This window comes from Pholcus phalangioides, unplaced genomic scaffold (genome assembly GCF_987345545.1).
Source record: "Pholcus phalangioides strain wild (caught in Gottingen) unplaced genomic scaffold, Ppha-v1.0 ptg000042l_1, whole genome shotgun sequence".
Lineage (NCBI taxonomy): Eukaryota > Metazoa > Arthropoda > Arachnida > Araneae > Pholcidae > Pholcus > Pholcus phalangioides.
The window spans coordinates 19,727,938-19,750,807 of record NW_028301628.1 but is presented as its reverse complement, the minus strand read 5'-3'; the positions used below and the strand labels follow the sequence as shown (position 1 = coordinate 19,750,807).

At 35.2% G+C, this 22,870-nt stretch overlaps 1 protein-coding gene across 4 annotated transcripts in view; it reads right to left on the bottom strand.

Annotated features, from left to right (window-relative positions):
* The window catches only part of LOC149064606 (uncharacterized), a 51,206-nt gene that overhangs the window by 13,833 nt on the left and 14,503 nt on the right, over nt 1-22,870 (bottom strand). For 2 of the 4 annotated variants that reach the window (XM_089254670.1, XM_089254671.1), the window contains exon 3: nt 7,608-8,465. In XM_089254670.1, the coding sequence (XP_089110796.1) occupies nt 7,608-8,465 (858 nt within the window). Of the gene's footprint in view, nt 1-7,607; nt 8,466-13,226; nt 15,706-15,791; nt 15,905-22,870 lie in introns of those variants that run through there. The other 2 variants (XM_089254673.1, XM_089254672.1) reach the window with 2 other exon arrangements.

Genomic DNA, 22,870 nt, shown 5'->3' with positions numbered 1-22,870 from the left:
TAAATAAAAAGTGTGGAATGTAGATGTGTGACAATACTTTCTTAACAGTTTCTCGGTGGTAGAAACCATCAAATCACTTAAACCTGTTGGCAAATCTATCTATTTCACAAGATCCATAGAAGGAAATAACAAAACTATATTTACTCGATCAATGTCAATCTTTCATGACCGAAACTATATTTTGACTTGCTCCCTCATTCTTTTGGCTGAAGATAGTTTCAATGCTAATATAGTGGTACCTAGGCTAACAAAGATAATTCATTCTGGAATCATGTTTGTTGGCCGAAATGTAATTTCTCATAGGTTTTTATGGAAAATCATTTAATTTGTTCCAGATACTGCCCAAAATTTAAACACTATTTTTTTAAACACCAAGGAGTACTATGAAAAATAGAAAAACTGACTGAATGTAAAATGAATAATTTCAAGACTGGACACATGAAAATTTAAAAGATGAGATACTAAAGTTCTTTTTATTTCATACTATCTACACAGATATTACTAGCTTTAGTCTACCCAAGCTGGTAACAACAGTCAAATTTGTAGGTGTCTCCATGTGTCTGTGATTTGGTCAGCTCAATTATGTGTGTGATACATTCACATAGAAAAAAATGAGCTCCTAGAACATGCAGATTGTTCAGTTTGATGCTAAGAACAACTGAAAGAATGCATGCTGTGAAAACATGGGCTTCCCCCAATGCATTTTCTATTAGCTGAATCTTTCATATTACATGAAATGATTTAAAAACTTTCAGAAAAAAAAGTAGAGGCACATTTGGGAAAAGATTTCAATGTGGACACGAGTTAATCAGCCTCGAGTGATAGTAATTGATAATGATTAGTGCTGAAATTCAGTTCCCAAAGCAGCTGCTTTATGTTAGCGCAGGCATTTATATTAACAAAAATGTTTGTTAGGCGAGGCAGAAAACTCACAAAAAATCTCTGATAGCCAAAAAAGCTTGTAAGCAGAGGTGTTCATTAGTAGAGGTATCACTGTATTCTTTTATCAAAGCATAAACAATGTTATTTCACATCAAATGGCAACAAGCCACAGACAATAATAAGTATCAGATAATCCTTAGAACTAATACATCTGTTACAATTCCCCCCCCCCCCCAGCTTCGACGAGGATCCAGTACAAACTCTCCATACATTGGGAGTGGTTTCTGACATACGACAAAAAGCTTTATGCAACTGCTGACACTCTTGACTCAGGTTGCAGTTCAGTATACAAGTGGAAACGGGGGGTTTGGGGGGGGGGGTTTAAAGTAAATCACAAAGTATGCATAGTGAAGGGGTAGGGCTATGTCCATCTCCACCCTCTACCTTTGCCAATAACACAATTTTTTTACTGAACAGGAGAGCAATCCCCCTCCCCCTGTATCACCCTGTATATCTTTCAGTACTTCAGTCACACAGGATTTCTACTAGAGTTTGAAAACACGGCAAAACTTCATTATAATGGACACTTTAAAAAAAAATAATACAGGATGCTTATTTTTATTTGACAAGTTTACATTTGCAAGCAAGTGATTAACCATTGATTATTGTGTTGTTTTGCATAAACATGGATGAGCTGCATGACTCATACTGCTCGCCAGCCACAAGAATTAAGATAAATGCAGTATATATGTTATGTTATTGCCAAGAGCCAAAATTAACCAGTTCAAGCTGGCCAATTTTGTTAAATGTTGACCTGGAAAAAGCTTGAAATTCGGGCTTTGACTTGCCAGTTCATGAAGTGGCTGAAAATTCCTGGCCAAAGTCTGATAACAAAAGACATGATTCGATGTCATCACCAAGTTCATATATTTTTTTGTGATAATTATGTCCATGTTAGCATGCTATGGCAACCCATCAAACAGCAGTCACAATGCCATAATTTTTTTTCTTCAAATTTCACAAAAAACTGTCTATATCAGGTCTGGACAAATCCCAAGCATCATGTTGCCACAACAACTAAAAAATTTGTATTGGCAGCTAAAATTTTCTTTGTGTAGTTATTGAATTCCAGACTGAGAGCAGCACAAAATGTTTGTAATTTATAGCAGCATACCTGTCAACATGAAAGAGGGTCACTATGTCCTGAAAAAGCCAAAAGAAGCATTATTTTGGATCTTTTTCTCTGGGTAAAATTTTTTCTGGCACCTAGATTTTTTTGCAATTTAACCCCTACTTTAACCTTTAACTAGCTTTGTATTTTCACATCATTTATATTTCTTTCAAATCTATTCCTTTCTTCCAAATGAATATGAGATAAAATGAAAAAGATGTAATAGATAAAATGTCTGACAAATAACACAAAATGGATAATGGAAATTGGTAGAGGCTAAAAAAAAAAGAACATTCAATTCCACTCATCTCATCACTTTCACTTCCTGCTACAGTATTTCATAGCTGCCAACTTTTGAAAATGAAAATTCTGGAGATTTTCGTGCAAACCCATATTTTATACTAAAACCACTCCCTAATAAATACAATAGGGATTTTCCAAACATAAAAGTTAAAGCGTACGGAATAAAATACCTACTCAAAAACTGAAGTCAAATTAAAATAGGGATTTTACACACATGAAAGTTAAACCCTTGAAAATAAAATCCCTACGCAAAAAACAAGTGAAATTGGAGGCCAAAACTTCAATGATGTAAAAATAAATATTGTGTTCATTCAGAAACGCTGCGAACAAACATTCTGCGCGAATTACCCGAAAATTATCGGAAGATGAAGGAAAACACAGTCAATTTTTGAAGAACACTGACTTTTTGTGACACTTGCTTGATGTTTTTTTTTCATTTCACGAGTGATGATGGCAGTCTTTCCATGAGCGATGTTTATGTCCGTAACACAACTTGTACAAAAAGGAAAAGTCGGCCCTCTTCTGGAACGTTTGATGAAAGGAAATTCATCGGAATAAGTATCTTTAAAATTGATTAAATATGTTTTTGCTTATCAGTATTCACGTTTTGTTATATCGCACGTACGTAACTTCAACAAAAGAAATTTTGACCACATGCGCATCACTATAATCTTCAATTATTATCCAGGACTATTGGCTGCTAAGCCATTTCCCTGCACGATAAGACAAACAACTTTCTTGTTACCATCAGAGGGTTTGTAAAACTTCCTTAAAAAGGGAAAAAAAAGAGGCTTCATGCACGGCCTCCTATATAACCTATCTAGGTGGTCATGCTTCATGCCCCACAAATACAAATACAAATACAAATACAACGCCACAACAGGCAAAATGCCCAACGAGGTGGCTGATAAAAAGATGCCCATAAAAATATGGTTGTCATATGTTTCAAAAATACAGCAACCCAATTAAAAATGCAATTAACACAAATTACAAACAATATATACACATGATAAAATATTATACGATGCCCATAAAGATTACTTATGGTTGTCTTATTCTAAGAATGGATAGCTTCTCGATTTACCCCAACATGTTTATCGTATTTCTTTTTAAACGTGTCAATTGTGTTACAATTTACTACCTCCGGGGGTAAGCTATTCCATTTATTAACAACCCTATTGGAGAAAAATTCCCTGCGACACCATAACCTTGCATTGTCCCTCACCAATCGATACTGGTGTCCCCTTGTAAAAGCAGTCGATTGGCGGTGTACTAAAAGTTCATGGTCCATCCTATCCATCCCATTGAAAATTTTGAACACTTCGATCATATCTCCTCGACACCTGCGTTCATCCAATGTAAACATATTCAAAAAATGAAGTCTTTCTTCATAACTCAAGCCCTGTGTGCCAATAAGGACACGCGTAGCTCTTCTCTGCACCCCTTCAACCAAGTCTATGTCCCTCTGTAGGTATGGTCTCCAAAACCTTACAGCATACTCCAGTCCAGGACGAACTAAGCCTCGAAAAAGAGGAAGAATGACTTTAGGAGAACGCGAAGAGACCTTTTTGAAAATGAGACCAAGCATTCTATTCGATTTTTTGACAACCGCTGAACAATGTTCAGAAAACTTAAGTCACTCGTCAATGAGAATTCCCAAATCGGTGACTCTAGTTGCATCCGGGATAGTGACACCATTCAACTCGTAAGAGAACCGTTGGTTGTTCGAACCAAAATGAGCGACCATGCACTTATCTACGCTAAACGTCATGCTCCATTCATTTGCCCATGCTGCAATCTTGTTTAAGTTGGTCTGGAGCAACTCCCTATCGCTTTCATTCCCGATTACCCCCATTAGCTTCACATCATCTGCGAATTTGCTAGTAATTCCATCGATACCCTGATCGAGTTTATCGATAAAAAGTGAAAAAAGTATGGGGCCAAGGACACTTCCCTGAGGAACTCCACTTGTGACGTCTGTCCAACCAGAGAATTCCCCGTTCACCATAACTCGTTGCGACCTATCTCTTAACCACGATTCTATCCAATTCAGCAAGTTGCCCCCTATTCCAATCTCGTGTAAACGCTTCAAGAGTTTGCCATGTTGGACCCGATCGAATGCCTTCTGGAAATCAAGGTAAACAACGTCGACATTTTTGCTCTTACCCAAAGCCTTAGTCACGTAATCATAGAAGCAAAGGAGGTTAGTTACACATGACTTCCCCTTCCTGAACCCATGCTGATTATCCGACAATACATTATTCTCGTCTATCCACTTCACAAACTGCCTTTTGATGATAATTTCCAAAATTTTCGAGAGGGAGCTCGTCAAACTCACTGGACGATAATTAGACACCACTTCTCTGCTACCCTTCTTAAATATCGGAACAACGTTAGCCAGTTTCCAATCTCTCGGGACGATACCCTCAGCAACACTACTCCTGTATATCTGTGCGACTGGCCCCAACAATTCATTAGCACCTTCCCTGAGAACCCTGGGATAGATATCATCTGGTCCTGGTGCTTTGCTTGCACATACATTTCTTAGAAGATTTAGGACCTCCACGTCTTCCACTTGAATATCGTTGAGCGTTTTATTACCCCATGCAACACCCGTATATCGAATATCATTATCTCCATTAAAAACCGACGCGAAAAAGTCATTGAAAGCACTACACATGCCTACATTGCTCTCTACTTTTGAGCCTCCTATCGAGAGGGGGCCAACTGTCCCCTTACATCCATTATTGACGTATCGAAAAAATGATTTTGGGTCAGAGCCAATGTTATCTGCCAACCTAGATTCAACTTGCTTTTTACTATCCCTTATCGCTTTCTTCAACAGTCTTCTTTTATCAGTAAACAATGATAGGTCACCTCGTCCACTTTTATACTCTCTGAATGCTCTTTTCTTTTCAAGATAAAGGTTCCGCACGCTATCCGTGAACCATAGAGGGTGTGATGTACAAACACGCTTTTTTCGAACAAAGGGTATGACGTCGTGCAAAACAGAGGACAGCTTCGTACTAAATTCTTCCCATTGACTTACCACCCCTACTGATTCCAACCGGTCTTTGAAAACTTCCGCTAACCTTCTTCGCAAAACATCAAAGTTAGTTCTCCGAAAACAAGGAACCAATCTTTTGTTATCAACCTTACCCGAGGAAAAGTTACAGTGAAATCTGACGATACGATGATCACTGGAAGAAAACTCTTCCCCCACCGAAACATGTTCAACTAGATCCTCAGAACTAGTAAGAACTAAATCCAAAATAGCAGTACCCCTAGTGGCTTCTGATACATGCTGATACAAAAAATTTTCGAGCACCAACTTAAGAAAGTCTCTTTCATACTGATTTCCAGATGAAAGGTTCTCCCAATCAATACCCGGGTAATTGAAATCCCCTAGTATGAGAACCCTCTTTCGCTTACACATGTAGGAAATTTCATCGTGCATTTTGGCGATGTAGTTTTGATCCCTATTCGGTGGATTGTAACAAACCCCAACAATAAGCTTATGACGTCTTTTGTTCTCAAGTTCAACCCATATGGTTTCAATATCACTTCTCTGTACGTTACACTCTCTAACCTTCAAACATGATTTCACGTATATCAACACTCCACCCCCTTTCCTATCAGATCTATTTCTCAAAAAAGTATCGTATCCGGAGATGTGTAAGAAAGATTCATCCCCATCGTTTGCCCAAGATTCTGTAATGGCTATAAGATCCAAGTCCTCCAAAACTATCATAGTTTCTAAAAAATCTTTCTTGTTACCCAAGCTCCTGGCATTTATTAACACACATTTTAATTTGCCCGGTGGTTTGTTGTCAATCGAGAAGCCATCCAAGTCAGAGGTGGGTAATTCCCCGTCAGTACTGTTGTGATTATCATTAACTAACCCGCATTCCCGACTACGTGGTCTGGGAGTAAAAAACCTGACCTAAGACTATCGTAAACCTCCCAGACCCCTCTCTTATTTAGATGGATCCCATCCGAACGAAGCCACCTATCGGTAAGTGCGGGAAGCTCCAAGAACGTGACCCCAAGTGAGGAGCAAATGTCCTTCAGGCCTATATTGAATTGGTGGATCCTACTCCTATATCCCCTACTACCCCTTGGCAGCACTGGAATCACTGCCACATCTGAACCCCCCTCCCTAGCGGATAATAGTAAATCCCGGTACTCTGACAGAGACTCACTAATATTCGCTCCTACCTGATTTGTTCCCACCCACAGAATCACCCACAAGAAATTCCTTAGGGATTGTTTTCATAAGTGGGGATTTTTTAAAATAAAGTAGGGAATTTTTAGGGACAATTAGGGATTTTTGTGATTTTTATAAAAATTTGGGAGATTTAGGAACTTTTTGGGAGGTCGAGCGATGAAGCTAAAATTAAAATTCGGGAGACTTGGCAGCTATGGTATTTCCTAAATGTAAACAAATATGTACAGTTGGCTCTTGATATTCATGGATTTCATATTCACAGGTCCAGATGTCCTGTCTAAAACCCTAACCCTGCAGATATTTACATTAATTACAAAGAAAAACATGCTAAATTGATGCCCAATTTTTTGGAACTTTGAAAATATGTTATTTAAGTAACCAGTCATCATATGTAAAAAAATTGTGCGATTTAGTCATGAATTGTAAGAGTGGCCAAAAATAAATTAACTAAAGACCAAATCTGTAGTTAAGCAGATTCTTGTTAAGAACCAGAAGGTGGTACACCCCCAGAGCTTGAAAAATTGAGAAAAAAATTAGGTGCCAGTCAAATTTCTTGGAAGAAAGAAACTTGGTTTCATGAAAAGTGGTCCAAAATAATGTTTTTGTTATTTTTCCTGGGACTTAATGACTGTCTTTCTTAGTTGGCAAAAAAGCCAACATAATTTCTGAAAACTTTGCGCTGTTTTTAGCTTCTAGTTTAGTGATTTCACACATAAAATTTTTAGGTGGTGCCAATGCAAACTTTCAGTTGCCATGGCAACCTGGCTCCTGGGATTCATCAAGCTCTGATAGAATATATACATATATATATAAATGAAAATTGTGGATCTTGACATTGTTGTTCAAAACTAGTTGGCCACAATTCCACACATAGATAAACTGTTGGTCAAAACAGAATGGGTAGAAATTAAAAAAAAAAGTTGTTTAACCCAAAAGCTGACTTTTCAGATTTGTTGAAAATGGAGATTATGTTGCAAAAAAAAGTTTTTTTTCAATCATACAATACAAGTGAGAAAAACTTACCTGGCTGTCATTATGGCCACTATCTACCAAAACATCAATAAGATCCATGCTTTTTGCAAAAGCATCTCTCAAGTTGACACGATGGAATGATACTATACTGCCTTCTCTCCTTGCTCTTTCAAGCGCTTCTTTTCGTTTAAGAGCTTTATCTCGTCTCATCTGATTCTGGTAGAACTCAGCAAAATTGTTCACTATGATGGGAATAGGCAGAGCAATGACCAGCACGCCACAGACGCAACAGATACTACCAACTAGTTTCCCAAGAGGAGTGGTTGGGTAAATATCACCGTAGCCAACAGTTGTCATAGTGATACTTGCCCACCAAAACGTTTCTGGGATGCTTGTGAATTTAGTATCTCTCTCATCTTTCTCAGCAAAATAAGCTAAGCTTGAAAAAATCATAACTCCAATAGCAAGAAACAGCATCAACAGACCTAATTCTTTATAGCTGTTTCGTAAAGTGAAACCTAAGCTTTGAAGACCAGTGGAATGACGTGCCAGCTTCAGAATTCTAAGAATTCTCATTATTCTAAATATCTGTACTACCCGTCTCACATCGTGAAATTGGTCTGTTTGCTTATTTGACTCAATGAGAAAAGCTACAAAGTAAGGCAAAATAGCTAAAAGGTCTATTATATTAAGACCACCTTTGAAAAATTTCCATTTGTTTGGTGCAGACATGAATCTAAGCAAATATTCAAGAGTGAACCAAGTTATGCAAACTGCTTCAACTACAGCTAGTTTATGATTATCCTCAATATGGCCATTTTTATCTTTTTCTTGAAGTGCCGGAAGAGTGTTCAGAGTAAGTCCAATTGTAGAAAGCACTATAAACAAAATGGACAGAACAGCAACCACCTAGAAAATGCAATATACTGCATAAAAGGATAATTTGGAGTTATTATTGAATATGGCAAAAATATTTAATTTCATTCTGCAAGAAACCTCTGAATAAAAGCATAATCTCACAACGGATATTTGGATTACATAAATTAACAAACAGACAAACAAGCTGGCATGAATGAAATCAATACAACCAAAACAAAAGGAATAAAAAGGCGAGGGGAGGGGGCAGATAAAATTAAGCTATATAAAAACAGAAATATATACTCTCAGTAAAGTGCCAACTGCAGAATTATGTATTTAATACCAGGTATAAATAAAATTGTATTACATGTAATATACATACACGCAACAAAATTACATGTAGGGTTGGGAGCCCGAATATCGCCCACTTAAGCCATTATTTTAATTAGAGGACTAATTCATGAGCAATTCGTGTAAAAATTGTTCTATTCTATTGTCTAAACAAGGGGTTCTCAAACTTTTTCCACCCGTGGCACTCCCTTTCTCCTATTCAATGCTCATCTGCGAGTTCCCAAGAGCTGTTTAACAAAGAATATTTCAGAAAAACCTTTGTCAAGTTCACAGCTCCACAATGCACAGTTTGAGAACCTCTGCTCTTGACTGTTATCTAAAAGTAAACTGAATTACAGCCCTAGCACATAATTTTAAAAAAAAATTCAGACTTCGGAATGTTTCCAATAAAAAAAAAATGTTTCTAATATCACCTACCTCTAAAATGGGTTGAAATAAAGTTTAATTCATGTTATGATTATACTTTCTTAATTAAATGTGAAAGTTAAGACAACAAAATGAAAAGTAATTACAAGACTGCTTTTTTGTTCTTTTAGAAATATGGTTAACATACCCTTTTAACACTTTTCCTAAATACAACATAAAAAAGAAAGGGAAAAAAAGGCACCTTAGAAGCATTCTACACAAGCATAACGTTTTGTTTTCTTTACTTTCCTCTAATTGCATTTTTCTTGAGACCATTTGTTACACATCAAACATTTTAACCATGTTTCTCCATGACAATCGTTTGAGTAGTCCTCCACAAATTGAACATTGGACATCATTATCTTCTTCGCCACAACTGCTGTCGTTGTTGTCAGTTGACACTTATGGAGGTTCTTCATCTTCTGAAGAGATGCTTCTTTCTTCCATTTTTCTGATTTGCGCTTTTTCGGAGCTGGTTCCTTTATAGCTTTGCCTGATGTTTTTTGCCAGTGTCTTGCCAGAAGTTGACGAACTTTCAAGTGATAGTGGTTTTCCCTTTTTTTTTTCTTTTCTAGAGACAAGTCAGGGTATCAGTTGAAAAAAAGAGGGAGGCATTTCCTACCTGAACTTCTTTTCTTCAGAAAATGGGTGGCATAAATTATTTCTAATTGAAATTCCATTCTTTTTACATCCTTTGTCAAAATTTCATAATAAGTTTTATCCATTTGTAAATAATACTCAACAAACTGATCTTCTACATCAGGAGATAAAAAAGGCCTTTGTCCTAGTGGCATGTCAAGTAATTTTTTAAGTTTTTTTTTTACGTTGTCTTTTAACGTAGATCCAGGTACTTGAAAAGTTTCCAATGTATTCAGCAGTTTCATTTCATTTCGATTTTCATCTCTTTCATTTTAATTTTGTTTCACATCTTTCTATGTGACATCTGAGGAAAAAAAACGTACATAGAAAGTGTTCGTAATATCGTTTAGGGCAATAACAGGAACACTCAAGTGAGCGATATTAGGAACAACCTAACTTTCAAACATGGCAGTCTTCCCCCTCCCCTTTGAATCAAATCGCAAACCAAGAAACAAACTACACCAAAATGTAACCTGTTATAGCTGCTATCACTGTCCCAAATGATATAACATTGAACTTTTATATCACTTGAACATTATTGATTACACAAGAAGTAATGAAGAGTGTTTATCAACTCATCATACACTAAAATCATAAAAAATTTCCAGAGGAAAAAAAAAACAACACAGATGTGTCTAGCTTCCTCAAACAATTACTGAGGGGAAAAGCTTCGTGGTTTTGGTTGTAGCTACCAGCAGTGGTAAAGAAGCAACCGTGGTGGGCAATATTAGAAACGTAGGCCCCCTACCCTATATGTTGCTACAAATGCCTGGCTGTTGGCATTCACGTCATTAGGCAATACTGCAGGGGGGGGGGGGGCAGATATGAACTGCACATTTAATTCACAAACCTGACAGTATAGTGAGGGGTGTACTTGTTATGCGTTCAACAACTGGGGCTGAAACTAGATGCTTTGTTCGCCAAGGCAAGCACACATTTTGGCGCCCCCTACTAATATTCACGGAGAGTCTAGAGTGCCAAATTTACACCCCCCCCCTGGTCCGGCACCAAACTCACCATTTCTCCCTCCCTAGTTGAGGCTCTGCCAATATATATTTCCATTTATCTTCAAAATCGTCAATAAATGAATGTCTAATTATAGTAGAGTCTCGAGAATCCAAGCCCAGAAAGTTCACGTTTCCGGATAATATGAGGAACTGAAAATTTTTTAATTTCCTTCTTGAGACCCTTTTTTGTTTTCTCCAAGAATCCAACTTCAAAAAAATGTAAAAATGTGCATTAATCAAATAAAGATTCTTCCCCCACCACTTGAAGGAAGGGCAGTGTACAGTCATTTCAGTTTGAAAGAGACTAGGCAGCCCTCCAGTTCTATAATGGGTAACTGATGTAACAAAATATTAGACACCCGTGAATGTACATAGACCATTTTAACTTTAGGGGGTCACTGAGAAAGAAAAGCATGTTTCACCATTTTCTTCGTAATAGTGGACAATGACATTGTGTCCCCTAATTGCTTACATAAAATCATTAGAAAAGGAATTGAAAGCCAACAGTGTCTCAGCTTTTTTCACTATGAATCCAGTTGAAAATATTATCTCGAGGAAAGACGTTGTGTTTGATAAGATAGTGATGTGGGGATAGCAATGACACCCGTTGTGGGGATAGCCATCCTCTATGTTTTTGTGTTAATTAAATGTTCAATTAGAAGTTCCAAGTGATTATCTTATTTTCATACCCTTTTCACATTCTTCATTTTTGAAGTGAAACTTCTATAGCGATGTAACTGTGGAAGGGACATAGAAAAGAATTTCTGTGAGGGAGAGAAAACCATCATGAAAAATTGAAACACTTTCTTTTCCCCTCAAAACCTGTTCCATAGAGTAACTGATTGTGTGATGAAGTAGATGGGTTGTGGTGGTGGTAGGGAGAATGTCAGACATTTGGCCCTTCAAGAAAATAAAGTTGGATGGGGGTAATAGCAGCTAATCTCTCTCTCGAGGCATGGAGCAATGAATAACCTAAAGCACTTGTGTAGAACAAGCTACTCTATCGTGAATATTGTTCGTTCTATTAATATATCTAATAAGAACACAAATTGACAACCAGTTCTAACGTAGTCAATAGGGGTCATTCAAGTATTAAGTTAGCATCAATAGGGGAGTGAGGGGTCAGATTTGCTGACTTGGGTGGAGGGGGGGGGGGTCGAATAATGCTTATGTCATCAACCACCCTTTATAAAAATGATTCTTAATGGCATCTTTACTAAGTGTGCCATAAACAAGAAAAACCTTTTCCCAGATTGTGGGCACGTGAACTAACATTCTTCCTATTGATGAGTCCTCTATAGAACCCTTTTGGTGATCTCTAAATGTTCCACAGGTCTTTCAAGTGATCTGGAAAAATGTCTGGGCCATTTAAGTTCTCTAGAATTGTACTGCAGGGTCACAATCTGTAAATATGCTGCAGATCACTTAAGTAATCTGAAAATGTGCAGCAGGTAAGGGGCCATTCAAGTATTACGTCATCAGCGATGAGGGGGGGGGGGGTTTCCGATTTGCTAACTTTTGATGACAATGGGGGGGGGGGAGAGTTTGGATAATGCTTACATCATCAACCACCCTTTATAAAAATATGAGTTAGGATTCAGAAGGGCAGAGCTGATGACGAAATTTTGTTGACAAGGGGGGGGGGGGGGGGAAAGGGGTCAAAAATGGCTACAAATTTGCTTACGTAATACTTGAACAGCCCCTAACTTGAGTGATGTAGAACTATCCCACAGGCCATTTAAGTGCTCTAAAACTGTGCCTGTCACTTAAGGGACCTCAGATGTGCTACAGACAATTTCAGTGTTTTGGAAATGTGCTGAGGGTCACTCAAGTGATCTGCAAATGTGTCATGGTTGGTTTAAATCAGTGATTCCCAACATGGGTGACGGAAAGTTCCGGGGGGGGGGGGTAGAAGCTATGGGTATAACATAGAATCCTATGAGTTAGATTGTATTGGGGGGCGATGGGACAAAAAAGGTTGGGAAACTACGGTTTAAATGCTCTGGAATTGTACCATAAGTCACTTAAGTAATCTGTAAATGTACAGCTTAATTTATTTTTACAAAATTAGGTTTGAGGTAGCTGGCCTCATCAGAAAACCCCGGCTGGCCCTATTCGGCCCACGAGTTGAGCTGACAGAAAAGCCAGTCCAGTTAAAAAGTCCCCCCCCCCCCAGAAAAATGGCCAGAAACCTAGCAAAAAGAATGCTCGAATGCATTCACGCAAAAGGCTCAATTCAACATTCTGAAACAAACTTTATTTTTGTATCCACAAAAATGTTGTCTTATTGAAACTATATAACTTAATTGATTTATTTCTTGATCAAATTTTAAAAATAAAATATTTTAAAATGAGTTGCATGACTTTCGGATCACCCTGTAGAATCTTACGATATCAGTTACTCCCATACCTTGCTCATGCTTTTTGATGATTTCCTTCTTAAGTTATAGAATAACCATCTTCCTATAATGCTTTTCTTCTTAGCCTTCTTCGTCATGGAAGCCATTGTTACAGCACAAGTACTAGAACAACAGCACCACTATGGAACTTGGATGCAAAATAAAAAACTTTATGCACATATCTGCATGGTTACAATACATCTATAGTTTTGTATCTTAAAAAAACAGCAAGTTAACTTAAACAAATTTCATTAAACAGTCACGAGTGAAAGCGTGTTCATTTTTTCGATTGAACCAGCTGACCAGAGACTGTAGAGGCCACTGTATATTAGCCACAATTCCACAGTATGTGTGTGAGCAAAAAGAAAAACCATAGACTGTTATGATACACTGAAACTAAATAAACTGAGCAAAAAATTTTTGCTCATTAACCAAAGTTCCACTGAGTAATAAAATTTTGTTTTATGGCCAAAAACATTTGTGATATATTCCATTTTGGGAACTCTGTCGGAATTATCAAAATTTAAATTTTGGATAAATTAAGGAAAATCTAATTTTGAGTAAATTGGGAATTTATTATTAGCAGTTTATCGTAAGAATATAAGGATGTTGCAGAGGAAAAAATTCTGGGGAAAAAGACTTTCCCTTTCAATCATTTTCTTTAATGAAACTGTAGAACCAGCTGATTTAACAGGTGCATCTCGTATAAGAAAAAAAATTGCTCCTTGTAATAAATACAGTGTGGATCCTACTTATACTGTAGTGCTTCTCAAAAAATGACCATGAACAAACTTTTTTCAAAAATCGTCATGTTTTCAAAAAACCATCATAAACGTGGATGTAAGCAGAAAAAAGCTTTAAATAGAAAATCTTGATGAATATATGTGAAAGTTGAAACCATGAAAATAAGCTGTAAGTTTCAAGTGGGAATGTTGTAAGCAACATTGAATGTATATATGTTTCATACGTCACATGTATAAATAATACCATATATTTAAATGGAGTAGGACTAGACTATATATACTATCAGCCACTCAGTAAAGAATTAATATGCAGAAGTGCCTGATGTAATTTGAACATTTATGTTCTCTATGGCAGGAGTGAAAATAACTAAAAAAAAATGTGAGCTTTAAGAGACTGTCAATACTGTAAAGGAAAAAGTATTTCTTCTTTTCTAATATCACTGACTGTTACAGATGCATGCTCAAAAAAATAGATTCCAATGTCAGGTTTACAAAGCGATCATTAAACCTTCAGACTTTACTTCATCAGTCTCAAAATAAAGAAAGTCAGCTAAAGCAAATTTCATGACTGGATTCATTGGAACTTAGAGCATTTCTGTTGCTTTTTCAAGTTGCTGTTCTTTTAGAACCATTACTATATGGAAGAAAAATCGATTAATCTCTGTAAAAAAATTTGATGAAATAATTTCAGTTAATATTTTTTCTGTCCTTCTAAAAATGGCTTGTTGTAGAAACTTTTAACATGGTACCCAGTCACCACTGTAGTATTTGTATAAATTAATTTGTGCTTCTGCAAGGGTTTGAATCCCCACAACACATTTATAAAAAATGAATAAATATGATTTTATTTCATTTATATCCTTACTGTATTTGAATTAAAAGCAGAATGATAAAAGACATGCCAACCCTATTATATCTGAATAAATTATGATGCAAAAGACCAACTTATACGTAGTGTAATTAATGTTTAACCCATTAAAAATAGCTGTACAAAGAATACTTTTTTCTCTGCAAAAATTTCAAATCAACATACAAAGAACTAACTAGACTAAATAAAAACACTGGTTTCTGTTCAAAAAATATTCACAATATTTATTTGTTTTCTATGATTACTAGATTCTAAATCAGGAGTCTTCAACCATTTTTGAGCAGTGAGCAACGTCTCTACCCAGTGTATTCAGTATTAGAGAAGAGCACCCATATAGTAACTCACACACAGGCATCTTTTAAATAAAAATAACTGAAACAAATACAAGGCCACAACAGGCAAAGTGCCCAATGAAGTGGCTGAAAAAAAGATGCCCATAATAAGTATGGGTGTTATATTTCTAAAATACATCAACCCAATTAAAAATGCAATTAAAAAACTATAAACAATTTATATATACATAATATCATACAATACCCATAAGATGTATTTATAGTTGCCTTATAACTTTCACACAATAAAAATTCAATAAAACTTGAATCTTAGTCATTTTAATATCATTTAGCAATAAAAAATACAGTTACTCTCAATAGGACTTGAATTTCTTATGAATATCAAGTATAATAATAAGAACAAGTATAATCATCTTTGAATGCAATTTAAATGGGAGAAATGATCTATACCTCATGACAGTCATCAAGAACAAACGGGTTGAAGATACCTGCTCTAAATGAAATTAAATTATTCATGAAAAACAAATATAAACTTTGAAGTTTCTTTGAAATTATAGGATCATTTTTCAAAACATGGGGGGGGGGGGGGGGGAGAGCAGAATAGGCACTTCACTGTAGGATAAACTTAAAATACTGCACGAAAATAAAATAAAGAAGCAAACAATAACTCACAATCAGCAGCCAAATAACCTCTGGAATAAGAAATCATGCATTGTAACAACAGCCACAGAACACTGATGGGGAAAAGGAGCATCCATCTTACATCCATTTACAGTGTAATTACATGCTACTGCAAAGCTGGAAGTTCCAAAGCACTGTGAAATGTGGTCGTGGCTCTGCCCATTCCGACCACAGAATGCTGAGAAAATAGTTGAGAAAGAACACTGATGAAACTGAAAGCACAAATACTTAGTGGACTGCAATCACATGTAAATAAATACAAAAATGAAAAAAAAAACATCCAATGCAACCAGGCTCGGTTTCTTTGAAACCCGGAGATCATAAATGAGGATAGAAACATGAAACATGATAAAATGGTACAGTTTATTTTTCAAAGTATGCTATGCATTTAAAGAAAAATGTTATTAAATGGCATTAGCAAAATATAATAGTTTTATACCATATCTTAATTGATAATTATCCAAGAATTCAATGGACTATTATCTGAGAAAATATATTCAGTGAAACTTTCATGTAACAAAGCTCATACAATAAGTGTTGAAAACAGTGTTCTTGCATTTAAATGCAATTGCCTTCATGTTTCGCCATTTTTCTATATGCAATATGAGGAAGCAATGTGGTCAATGTGGTGTTTTTAGTTTGCCCAATTGAAAGCTACTTCCATTTTTTTTTTAATGTTAGGTGCCCAACACATACAAATCACCTTCCAGCATGCACCAATTCGTTAGGAGAAATTTATTAAAAGAATGTTTATGAAGTGCATGTGCAGTTAATAAGTAGTAATGCAGTCGATGTTGCTTAATGTGATCTCATCAGAACTTGGGGTTTCTGAGAACAATAACCAAAAGATAACTATATCTGAAAAAAATCCTGTTTGCAAGTACAGTGACCATACATTCTGTGTGGTCAAACGGGACATGTGATAAACGAGTGTTGGTAAAACAGGAACGATGTTTTCTTTCCCACATAATTTGTTGCAAAATGTTCAATTTTGTTTGATTTTTTTTTTTAAATTTGATTCTAAAACAGGACTTTCTTTTCCTTTGAGCTAAAATCCTGCATTTTCATTATTCAGCCATTGTGAGGCTTTAGAATGGAACTGTCTAATATATATCAGAGGTGGCGCTGTACTTCAATTTATCTAGGTCCTAGGACTCAGCTTACTAGCAAAATCTGAGTCCTTTTTGAGTAAAAGTGGGCCCCACTCGAAAGAAATTAAAGTATGGTTCCCCCCATGATTCACTGGTGTATCCCTGTGAATCAAATAAATAATTCATTCAAAAAAAAATTTCAATCCAAACGTTCATTGAAAAAAAAACAGTTAATTTACCAGCTCATAACTAGGTTTTTTATTTTCATTGTATACTTGTAGAGAAAGCTTGCAAAGAAACCATTAACAATGAATAATTAAATTAGGCACATTTATATATTTACTAATGAAAATCAATATATAAATTCTCTTCTGACTGATTTTCCTTTTGGGAAACCTTAGCTCTTTCAATAATATCTTCCGATTAAATTTGAAGTGAATGTGATTCTGCCACATTTATCCATATAAATCATTGCGAAAGGATTTCCTAATGCAGCAATTTTCTTTTCTTTCTGCAATGGTCCATAACTCTGATCTACCACCTTTTAACTGCCACATAATTTCACACCTGAATATGGGAGCTATGACAGATTTGTGTTGGTGAAACTTAAGTGTGCTTGTGTGTGTATATCCAGCATTTGGTGTGTTTTGTGTCGTTTTGTGTGTTATAAGTCGATGTGATCATCTTGGTAACACCTTTTTTTCAAGGAGGAGATAGCCAGCCCAAAATGGGTTATTTTTCATCTATTATAATCTACAATTTTCTAAGGTTTTCCAACCTTAGAAAATTGTATTTAGCTGATTACTACTGAGCAATCGTGGGTTCCCGAACCCGGATTTTAACTAAAGGCAAAATTGAAGAAGGGCATGTTCCTCCTCCCCTAAGATAATCAAAAATTAAAATATTGAAAAATATATATATATTCTCATACTATATATTAATTGAAAACTATTTTTCAGTGTCAGTGAACTAAAATTTCTGCAAAGAACTAGATCCTTGTGCCCCTCCAAAGGCCAATTCTGCACACACACACACACCTGATTTTCACGATGCCAAATAGGGACGACCACATAACAGTTAGACAACAAAACTAGATATTCAAAGTTGAGTTTATACTGAATATATTTATATTGAATTTTTATAGCATCAAGTAAATTTAATTTCAAATTTAATTATGTATGCAAATTAATAACTGCATCAGTCTTTTGCAGCGTTGGGCAGTTTCTTCCACTTGGAAAAAAACCTTCCATATTTATCATTTACACTACAACGTAAGATATAGCAAAAATACATTTTAACACCTCTACTAAATTTGAATTAGGCCTATGGCAATTTAAGTATGCACATGTAAAACCAATTTAAAAAAATTATATCAGTCCTTTCGAACAAGGTCACATACTTAGCTAAAGCTTTTCATTAGACCTGGATAAATTTAGTTGAAAGTTCATTCGTTCGTTCATTCATCTAATATCAATTTAATTGACAAAATTATTTCTAACTTCTTTAAGTAACAAAATACAATTGAACATTATTCATTTATTAAAGGGCACCAATATTTTTCTTGAAATGAAAATTTCATCTTATTTTAGAGATCATAGAAAAAGCTTATTTCAAAGAGAAAGAAAACAGATTATAAATAATAACTATACAATATCAGAAAATATTATCAAAATCCCCATTTTCTTCACTGCAGTGTAACATTGAAAAACAAAACAAAAGTGTTTTAACAGTTGTACAGCTGTAATCGATTCCTCAGCTTAGAATGAATGAATGCGAAAGACAAGAAAATTCTTTCAAGTCCTGCAGAACTTGAAGGAGTGCTTAACCAGTCATCTGGCTATGACAGCATTTGTCATGATGATTTTGTCCATTTCAATTTTTGAAAATTAATTTGTAAATATTTCAATTATTATATTTTTTGTTGATGATTTAAAAACATAGTTAAGAACATGTGAAGAGTCAGTTTCAATGTATGCATAAAAAATTTTAATCAGGAAAATATATATTTCATTATTTTCAAACTTTTAAAAAAGGAGAAAAAAAAGAAATTAATTGGCCAGAGATGACTGATTAAAAGCACACATTTCAACACACTTACAATGCTCATCAGGTATGTTGCTGTGAAAGTTAGGAAGTGTCTTCCAAGTTGGAAAAAAATATAGAAAAAAATAGCAAGAAATAGAAACTGATTTGTAAAAAATTACTTCATTTCAAACTTATAATCATAATTTAATGCTGTTACAAGAGGATTTTAGAGAGGGTGGCAAACTTTTTTCTGTTCGAGGGCCAAAATAATGGTCAGCTGCAGCATCATTGGCTGCACAAGGGGTGATGCTCAGGCATACCAGTAAATGACCCAGAAAAGTTTGTATACGCCATAAGTGATACGGTGAAACAATCAATTTAACCTCTAAACTTCTACCCTGGGCTATGTACGTATTCCCCAACTTTTGCATATATTCTAACTCTCACATATTCATTATTAGGGCTCAGATTTATATGAATTTGCATTTTTTTTTTTTTTTTTTTGGTTTCAACGTAACAGAGCATTTTTCCACGATTTTCTATAATTTTAAGGTATTTCTCATGCTTTTCAGAATTTAAGTCATATTTTAGAGCAATATTTGCAAATGTTAACAGAATAACGAAAAAGGATTTTTTGCCCCAAGCTCACTTTTTACAAGCTACATTCACGCAACTGTCAATTTTTCGATGATATTTGCAATAATTAATAATTTTACTTACCTTTGGCATTGTTTTTGACAATGATTAGAGATTTTTTGGCAACTAGCAACAATTCACAATTTTATTTGTGTGCCTTTGGCATCATTTTAGACAATAGTTGGTGATTCCCCTCAATTTTCTCGAGGAAATATGGTCAGCCTATTTATAAAGGCATATTTTTAGGTTTTTATTGCATATTTTAAGTCTTTTAGGGCATAAATGTATGTTTATGGAGCATATTCTCTCAGTTTTTAGGTCATAAAAATTTTAGCCCTATTTATTATTAATCGATTTGCATTACCAGCGAGATGCAAAATGCGTCAAAAAAATTAGTTTCTTCTGTAAATTATTCCAATCAATACATCCATAGTTTGAATTACACAGACAAGAAGTTTTTGAATTTTTTTTCTGTATTTATTTCCCCCCCCCCCTCTTACTCAGGATTTTGCAGCCCTCCTATAGCTCCACCCAGTGCATTCTCACGAGTCAAATAGAAGCTCAAGAAATTGATTTACGTACCAGATTTCCAAAATAGTTTTATTATTGGGAAGGAAAATGTGCCGAAGTCAGTCGCAGGTTAGTATTGACCATCCAAAATAGATAAATACGTGTACCACGATAAGATGGACCAATACCATATACCAGAGATATCTCTAGTAGAGATGCGACGAATAGTATGAGTGATTTGGCCAAATATAATTATGAATTTTAAGAAAATTGATAAGTAAAATTGATGTTTTTAATTGAAAATAAAATTATTGGTCATTTCAAATGATACTGAATTTTAATTATGAAATTTATTTAAATATATATTAAAAATCTGGCAGTTTAAAGATTTTTATTGCCATGATACTGAGACAATCAAATTTAACAATGATATATTGTATTTTAATATTACTTACAAAATCAATTTTTTTTCAACACTTGTTACAATTTTACATCTAATTAAGATAATGTCAACCATTATTTACCAGTAATGTACCATAAAATTTATGTCTTATTTTCTCATTTTTCCTCTTTAGATATTGTTTGCCCCTTTCCCCTCTTTCGGTAGCTCAATCAGGGGCATAAGAAAAGTTTTGTATATGGTTTTCGCGGGGTGCTTGGTTAGAGATTTATACTGGAAATTTCAATTTCCCAATCAATTCTCAGGGTGCTCAGACTCATGTCACAAAATACAAGCACCCACAGCACTTCTGGCTCAGACACGTCACCAAGCTCAACAGTTATCTTGTCTAGGTATATTCTTCAGTTTAGTGCAGTGAAATTTTATGTAATTCATGCTCACCTCCACCTAATTGCAGGATTCTATTTTCAGTTTCATATTTCAAGAACTGGTTTAATATATATATAACAGATTATTTATTATGCTCAAAGTGGAATTTATTATGCTTAAACTAAGCAGCTGGAGAGAAAATGCACAAACCGCCCACTCCCACTCCTGAAAACCCAAAAATGTGTGTATACAAAAGATTCGTTGCCACCACAAGATAGCAAAATTACATATATTGTGTGATTTTAGCCTTTTAAATGGCTAAGTATATTTATTACAATATTCCCCAAAAAAATATAAAATACATAATTATATGAATGTAAAACTATAATGTTCATAAATAAAACGTGAAGGCTTTTTTCGCTCACCCAATGGATATCAACGAGTCACTAGTACAGTACTTTTATCAGCAATATCATGATTCACCAGATCACTTTTTTGTTGCAGTTCTTATCAAGAGCAGAAGAATTCACTTTACTGTCTTTATAAACATCTGACAAAGGAATACAATTTTCACAACTAGAGAAAGATTCGCTGTCATGACTGGGATTTGAAAGTCCGGATGAGTAATGTTTTCATCAACAGGAACATGTGTAATAGATCTTTCACTTGCAACTGATTTCTTAGGAATATCACATTCACTACTATCAGCAGTCACTGGATTATAAGCATAATCAGGGTGTAACTGATCAACGTGAGGAAGATAATTCTCACTAGCAACGTAAACAATCCCTGTCTTCCTTCCCTCGGGTTCTACTAAAGTTCCCTGACTCCATTTATAATGCTTAATGGATCGAACAAAAACTTTCTGACCAGGGTGAAAATATCCTTTTGCATTATCATTACAGTCATAACACATTTTCTGTGAATCTTGTTTTTTTTATCCTTGCTTGAACACTGGGATGTACAAGAGACAATGGTGTTCTGAACTGTCTAGACAAAAATAATTCTGCATGTGATAAACCCATTGTAGAATGAGGTGTAGACCAATACACCATCAGGAATTGAGAAATTTTCTTACTCAATGATCTATGATCATTTTGTATTTTTGACAGTGCATGCTTGAGAAAGTCTGTACTGACCTTCCTGTGAGTCCATTAGACTTATTATTATTATCCATATCCAAATGATATATTGGGATCAGAGTATGAATAACTGCATTAGATTTTTAAAAAGATCTGAATTCCTCCGAAACCAATTGAGGACTATTGTCAGAAACCAGCTCTGGTAGTAAACCATGTCTAGAAAACAACTGTTGCAAAGCATCAATGGTACTAACAAATGTGATAGAAGGCATTTGTATCACTTCCAACCATTTAGAATGGTTATCAACAACCAGAAGATAATTATTTTGATCTTTTTGAGCCAAGTCAATATGCACCCTATTCCAGAGAAATTTGAACCATACACACGGTTGAAGGGCTTCCTGGCAAAGATTTGCTTTTTCTGATATGCAGAACAATGTTGAACAATATTTTTGATTTGTTTGTCCAATTGTGGCCACAAAACATGACTTCTAGCAATAGCTTTCATCTTAGACATTCCAGAATTACATCATGCAATAAATATATATGATTTAAATTTTTCTGGAATGATCACATGCATTCCCCATAGAAGACAACCACAGTCCATGGACAATTGAATCAGTTGTTTTGAAAAGGGCATTAGTCACATTTTTATCTAAAATGAGTTACGAGTGTACTTACCGTGCTGTAGGTTTAGGAAACCCGTTTTCTATGAAAAGGGTACCAATCGAATGTTTAGCATGGCTTTAGTAGGCAACTGAATTTAGAGCTTGTTTTGAAAGGGGCATCAGTCCTGGACTCATGCCATTTTCAAAACATCTGTGCTAGCACTACTAAGGGGTACCTTTATGTGTATACTTTGACAGTATTTCACATTCAGTGAAATACTGTCAGTCCCAGAATTCATTGTGTATTGATTGTTCTGCATGCAGTTTTTTGTTTAGTGTTTTGATTGAT